General features: G+C 37.4%; 1 protein-coding gene across 2 annotated transcripts; it reads right to left on the bottom strand.

Annotated features, from left to right (window-relative positions):
• Nucleotides 1-1,394: 1,394 nt before the first annotated feature.
• On the bottom strand, nt 1,395-6,070 carry zgc:103586. Of its 2 annotated transcripts, XM_046065864.1 has the most exons (6): nt 6,014-6,035; nt 5,823-5,924; nt 5,586-5,702; nt 3,135-3,246; nt 2,997-3,054; nt 1,395-1,638 (listed from the first exon to the last, which is right to left on the bottom strand). In XM_046065864.1, the coding sequence occupies exons 2-6, from the start codon at nt 5,827-5,829 to the stop codon at nt 1,525-1,527; spliced, it is 408 nt and encodes a 135-aa protein (XP_045921820.1). In that variant the 5' UTR covers nt 5,830-5,924; nt 6,014-6,035; the 3' UTR covers nt 1,395-1,524. The 2 variants fall into 2 exon arrangements, with proteins under 2 accessions (XP_045921820.1, XP_045921819.1); XM_046065863.1 differs by having other exon boundaries at nt 5,823-6,070.
• Between the last annotated feature and the right edge of the window lie 570 nt (nt 6,071-6,640).

Below are 6,640 nucleotides of genomic sequence, written 5' to 3'. Positions count from 1 at the left end.
CCAACAACCGTGCCGCGCTCAAAATTGCTTAAATCACCTTTCTTTCCCATTCTGACATTCAGTTTGGAGTTCAGGAGATTGTCTTGACCAGGACCACAACCCTAAATGCACTGAAGCAACTGCCATGTGATTGGTTGATTAGATAATTGCATTAATGAGAAATTGAACAGGTGTTCCTAATAATCCTTTAGGTGAGTGTATAATTACCATTATGGTTATCTCGAAATCACGAGAAAATGATGAGTAAAAAATATTTGATTAGGTCTTCCATACATATATACATTTATATATATATATATATATATATATATATATATATATATATATATATATATATAAATGTATATATAGATAGACATTCCATACATGTCTATAAGAATTGTTTTGTAAATGTGTCCTGAATTGATGAAGATATCTGTTGTGATGTGGAAGAGAATCTGTGATACAACAGACTGGAACGTCAGCCAAAGGGATGTACTGTATCCCATGCAACAGTCCTGTCTCTTTCTTTTCTGTATTACAATGACATGCTGTGTCAAAAAATTACAGTACAAACAGTAAAAGCATAGCTGTGATTCCTGTCCTCTCTCCTGCAATGTATAACTTTGTACTGGTGAAAGTGATATATGCCATACAAAAAAAGTGCAGCCTTGTGCATTTTCAATCGTCAGCCAAAATACTTACAGAGTACACTGTTATATTGACAAGATGGCTAAACATTTTGACTTGCTTGTTCATAAACAAGACACAAGGACTTGTCGTTCTGATGGCACTGACAAGTTCAATGACATAAAGATTTTCTTTTGACAGATAGACTAAGGATTTTGAGCAATTTATGGGCTTTTGCAGGTAATCCACTGTGTTGTGCCGTTTGCACTACCTGTTTCGAGAAATGCACCAAAAGAAACACTAACATAAGCATGAAGTGGGAAGTGTGATCCATAATTTTGAGTAGTTTGTGCAACAACCATACAACAGGATTAATATTCCTGCTGCATTAATGTGTATGTTGCATTTTACTGCTGTAGATGTTTTAACTCCTTTATATCCTGTTGGAGAGTTTAATCTACAGCAACGCATCATAAGATCATCAGGTAGCATCTCTGTCCTGTGAGAACCACATACTGTATCTCTAAAGTCAACTTTTCATGAGCTCAGAAAAACAGCCTTGTTTGCAACTAACTAGTAACTAAAGCTGTCAGATTTGTTTTAACAAAAAGTACAATATTTGCCTCTGAGATGTAGTTGAGTAGAAGTATAAAGTAGCAAAAAATGGAAATACTCAAGTAAAGTACAAGTACCTTGAATTTGTAACAGTATTTGAGTAAATTTACTTAGTAACGTTCTACCACTCAAAAATAATAATAACAATAATCATAACAATCACACAAATGTTTAGAGGAGAAAATGTTTTATTGTTTAGCTAATTTGCAGTGTTGCCAGAACATACATCAAGAGACACTGCAGCTAAAAAAAGTACCGAAGTACTAAAAGGTGCTGTCTGAGGATGGTGTTGAGGCTTCATCAGTTCTTTGTGATGTGGACAGGGGAAAAGGCTAGAGGCAGCAGCTCCCTGAGGCTGGTTTCTTTGTAAGATCCATCGGGCTTGGTCAGATACACAGTCCAGTCTGATCCAAACTGGTGAGAGAAAGAGATGCATGGTGAAACAGAAGGAGAAAATACCAACATACAAAGTATAGATAGTGTAAAAGTACCCAAAAAGGTAAGTTAATTAAGGTAGACATTTTCATTTTGTATTCATTATTGCCCGTCATGCTCTCGAGGAATAGAGTTCTGCTGAAGAAATACTAAATCCTTTATTAACGGGGAGTTTAAAAATACTGGAATCATCACATCAAACATCCAGCATGTCCAGCAACGACACTCCACCCACGTGCTAAAGCCCCCAAATTCCCGAAACCAAAGAGCACTGTGCTGTTATTTGGTCTTAATCATGATTTCAAAGATTACTTCATAGGTAAAGAAAAAATATCTAAACCCTTTATAGTTTTGTCACGATAGCAGAAAAAAAGATAATAAATCATATTAATCTGGAGTACATTGCCTCAACATGGCAATTAAATTTTCCTACTCTGTGAGTTATAAGTTATAACATTTTACTATTCCAGGTTATTACTATTAATGTTTAACATGCTTATAAAATACAGTGGTTGTTCACACACCCCGTGAAAATGTGATGGTTCGTGTGTCCAACTTGCTAACAGCTTGTAAAACGAAGCTCTTAGTGTTAGCTACCGTTGTAAAAACTATACATGGTGATCTGCTGCTGAATGTGTGCATGTCTGCAGACTGTATTTGCCCATTGTATCTGATAACACCTTATGCAGTTTGTAGTTTGTTTGTAATCACCAATCAACCAAATTGATTATAAATACAGGAGAAAGATTCCATGTTAGGCTCATGGCAGTTACTATCACTCATGTATTTATGTAAACTGTGCATGGGGTGATTGCATTTACTTTAAAATGTTTTTAATGTAAATGCGCATTTGATGTTGTTTTCATTTGTTTACATAAGGGATGCTTTTGTTGTTATTTTAATGGTTAGGTAAACAAAGAGTGCTGCTAATTTCAAACTTTTTGAACTTTTCAGAACCGCAATAATACTGATGACGTGATCATTTTCAGCACTACAGTTGTGACTAAAATGTTCAGATTGTTAAAGTATATTTACTGAACAAACCTGCCAATGCAGAGAGACTATTTTGACTTGTTCCAAAAGCAAACTGACTTCCTAAAAAAAGTATTCAGTAGCCTACTAAAATCAAGTGTTCTTGATTGTAATGCAGTGACTTACTGTACATTATTCTCAATTGTTTTAAAATATAGACATTTATTTCTAGAAGATTCTAGAAACAAGGAAAGTTTTAGAGTACAATTATAGACAGAAAGAACTTCATAAAGTACTTGCAGTGTAGCACCTACTGATCACAGGATAATGATTGTCTGGTACGGGTCATAAAAGAGATGTCTCACCTCCATAAGAACTTGCCGACATGCTCCGCATGGCCCAACAAAACTGTCTTTGATATCACTACAGATAAGAGGATAAATGCATGAGCGCTATATGTATCTCTTAATGTGCCAATGATGTCATTACACTGAGGGTCTCACCATGTCACAGCAATGGCAGTGAACTGTCTGTGTCCTTCCACCACAGCTCTCTGGATGGCTGTCCGCTCAGCACACACTGTCAGACCGTAGGAGGCATTCTCCACGTTACAGCCTGAAAGTACACAAACGCTTTGTGTCTGCACTCTGTCACAGTGGTAAAATAAGTATTTAGATCTATTAAAAGGAATCTTAAAATCTTCATTTCATACTTTCATACATTTTATTTTATGAGCTGTACACTTAATTCACCTTGTTTTTATACATTGTACATAAACTCTTTCTCCCTCTTCGTCCTTCTCTTCATGAACTACTTTATAATTTCTGTTTTGAATAAAGTTTGCTTTAAGTGTCGAAAGACAAAAGACTCATTATGCATCAGAATGGCGCCTATCAAAGTAATATTGTTATATATTATATTATATTGTATTATTAATGATGTGTTTGTGTGTATACAGCATATGCACAATACTAATAATACAGCAATACTGTGGCAGGTTGAGGTGGAGCTTTTTTCAACTTTTTTTATATACTTTGGGTAATTTAATTTACTGTAGGTCTATAACTATACATCGTAATTCACCTCAGAACTGTACCGTAAGATAAGATGAGATAAGATAAGGAGCACAAGTATGAGAACAGATGCAGAGTATATCGATATGCAACTTTTAAAATAGTTTAAGGCCTTAATTGTAAGTAATAATAAAAATTTAAGTAATAATACATAAAATACTAAATTATATATACACCACCATAAGTAGTAACTACAAAGCGTTTTGGGATAAAAGCGACAAGGAAATTGCTAATATAAAACTGGAGTGTCAGGAGCACGAATACAATTATAATTATATAACTAAAGTAAATGTATATAGTTTCTTTCCACCAGCACTTTCAGTTTTCAGATGTCTTTAATGGTAGTATTTCTATTTTACTTACATAAAAATACCCACCCACAATTTAAAAACAATCCATTACATCAGCATTTTCCTGTTGTGGCTGGTTAAGGTGGTAATTTAATATAACACACCAACGACTGCACCTCAGGAGACCCATCTGTCAAACTCCTGAAGTTCGCTGACGACACAACGGTCATCGGCCTCATCCGGGACGGTGATAAGTCGGCCTACAGACGGGAGGTTGATCAGCTGGCTCTCTGGTGCAGTCAGAACAACCTGGAGCTTAACACGCTCAAAACTGTGGAGATGACTGCGGACTTCAGGAGGAGCCCCCCCACTCGGCCCCCCATCACCATACTCAACAGCCCTGTGTCTGCTGTGGAATCCTTCAGGTTTCTGGGATTCACTATATCCCAGGACCTGAAGTGGGAGCCCAACACTGACACCATCATCAAGAAGGCACAGCAGAGGATGTACTTCCTGCGTCAGCTCAGGAAGCTCAACCTGCCTAAGGAGCTGCTGATCCAGTTCTACACAGCCATCATCCAGTCTGTCCTCTGCACCTCCATCACTGTCTGGTTTGGATCTGCCACCAAAAAGGACAGGGACAGACTACAACGTACAGTCAGGCCTGCAGAAAAAATCATCGGTACCAACCTGCCCTCCATTCAGGACTTATACATTTCCAGAGTCAGGAAACATCACTGCAGATCCATCTCACCCCGGACACAATCTGTTCCAGCTTCTCCCCTCTCGTAGGCGCTACAGAGCACTGTACGCCAAAACCAACAGACTCAGGAACAGTTTCTTCCCACAAGCCATCACTCTGATGAACAGCTGATTTCTGACTCACAGTGTCAGGAACAATTCCTATGCAATAACCCAGTAACTCTGTCTCTAATCAGCCTCCTGTTTTCTGGCTAACACTTATTATTTATTCACCATTCTCTATTTCAGTGCTGTTCATACTGTTATATTGTAGATACTGTATACCAAATCCACCTACCTCAAGTCATTACTCCTGCACAAAATACTTATACTTATTTATTTCAGCATCCTTTGCACTATGGTTCATTGCACTGTGTACATGTATGCATGTATATGTACGTGTATATCACATCCACCTCCAACATGTACATACTCCTGCATCCTTTGCACTCTGATCACTGCACTATTTGTCAATATGTCTATATTGTTTTTGTTCATAGTGTGTATATTTGTGTTGTCTACACTGAAGTCTGTGTCTGACTTTATTTTATTCTTATTGTGTTTTTGTATTTTTGTATGAGTAAGCACATCATGAGCAATGTACAATCCAGAGTCAAATTCCTCGTATGTGTACACATACCTGGCAATAAAGCTGATTTTTCATCTGTAAATTAAGTACTAACTTTAGCTGTGCAGTTAATGTAGTGGAGGAAAAGTACAATTTCTTATTAACTATGAAGTAACATCCAATGAAAGTTAAGTACAAAAATGTACAGTCTCTTTCCACAACTGGACTTTGTTTTGATGAATGCACTTGTAAGACGAGAGAAGTCACCTGTTGGGTTATTACCTGTAACTATAGCACCATCTGCTGTTAATATGGCAGCACCGACAGGAAACCGGCTGTATGGACAGTATGCCATGTCCCGGGCCTGCAGGCACTTTGAAACGAGCTCTTTAACTTTATCTGCGCACAACAGGGACCACGAGGATTTAAAAACACAGGGTTAGTTAGCATTTATTAAGAGCACATTCATACGCCAAGTGTGATAGGAAACGTTTCAGTGTGACACAGAGGTGGACTTGCCTGTCATTGCAGAAGAAGACTGTTCGCAGTTTTTGTTGGACAGTTTTGGACTATGTCACCTTCTACAGCTGGACCGTCATGTGACCCCCCAGTAATGGATGACTGTTATGTTTAATGTTTAAAAATTCATTTAGAGTTAGCTCACCAGCGAGAACATCGGGGTTCACGACAGCTGCACGCCCATGCTTTACCTTCACGTTATTGGCCGGTTGAACGGAGCGTCATCTGGACTACACCTATGGACTGGACTGTTATGACCAGATGGGACATGACTTTTGTCAAAGGTTTCTCGCGAGAAAAGGGAAAGTTGACCTAACGGCAACCATGACAAAACCACTCTAAAGACCAAATAAGTAAACAAACAAAAACACCACGTCATTACACAAACAAATTGATGCACGAACTACTACATGAGAATGACGTCACGGCTACAAAATTGTGACCAAATTTTATAATATTTTAATTTGCACAGCTTTCATGATGTTGTATTTTACACAAGACTTCACGCTTTAATCAACAATATACGCATTTATTGAAAAGTGACATTCCATCAAAAACAAATGTTACATTGAACAAATTAGACAAAAGCACATAAATACTTCATATGGTTAATAAGACTTACAAGTTTACACATCTGAAGACAGAACAGCTAATGCTGAATGGAATAACTTTAGAAAATAACAATTTGTCAAAAGCAAAGTGGGAGAAAAGAAAAACAATGAACAGATATGACAAAGAACCATAACAATAAACAAGTAGGATATCTTTGGGTGTTTTTACGCATGCAGATAATTATATTAACCTTTCATACCTCATGC

This window comes from Micropterus dolomieu, linkage group LG12 (assembly GCF_021292245.1).
Source record: "Micropterus dolomieu isolate WLL.071019.BEF.003 ecotype Adirondacks linkage group LG12, ASM2129224v1, whole genome shotgun sequence".
NCBI lineage: Eukaryota > Metazoa > Chordata > Actinopteri > Centrarchiformes > Centrarchidae > Micropterus > Micropterus dolomieu.
The sequence above is the reverse complement of the archived record's forward strand: the minus strand, read 5'-3'. Positions and strand labels throughout refer to the sequence as shown.

What these genes read in the sequence shown, in the direction of transcription:
- zgc:103586 (XM_046065863.1), bottom strand. An exon ending in ACTGCCATTGCTGTGACATG is followed by an intron (nt 3,055 to 3,134) that starts GTGAGACCCTCA and finishes TCTTATCTGTAG; the next exon opens with TGATATCAAAGACAGTTTTG. An exon ending in GTCGGCAAGTTCTTATGGAG is followed by an intron (nt 1,639 to 2,996) that starts GTGAGACATCTC and finishes TTCTCTCACCAG; the next exon opens with TTTGGATCAGACTGGACTGT.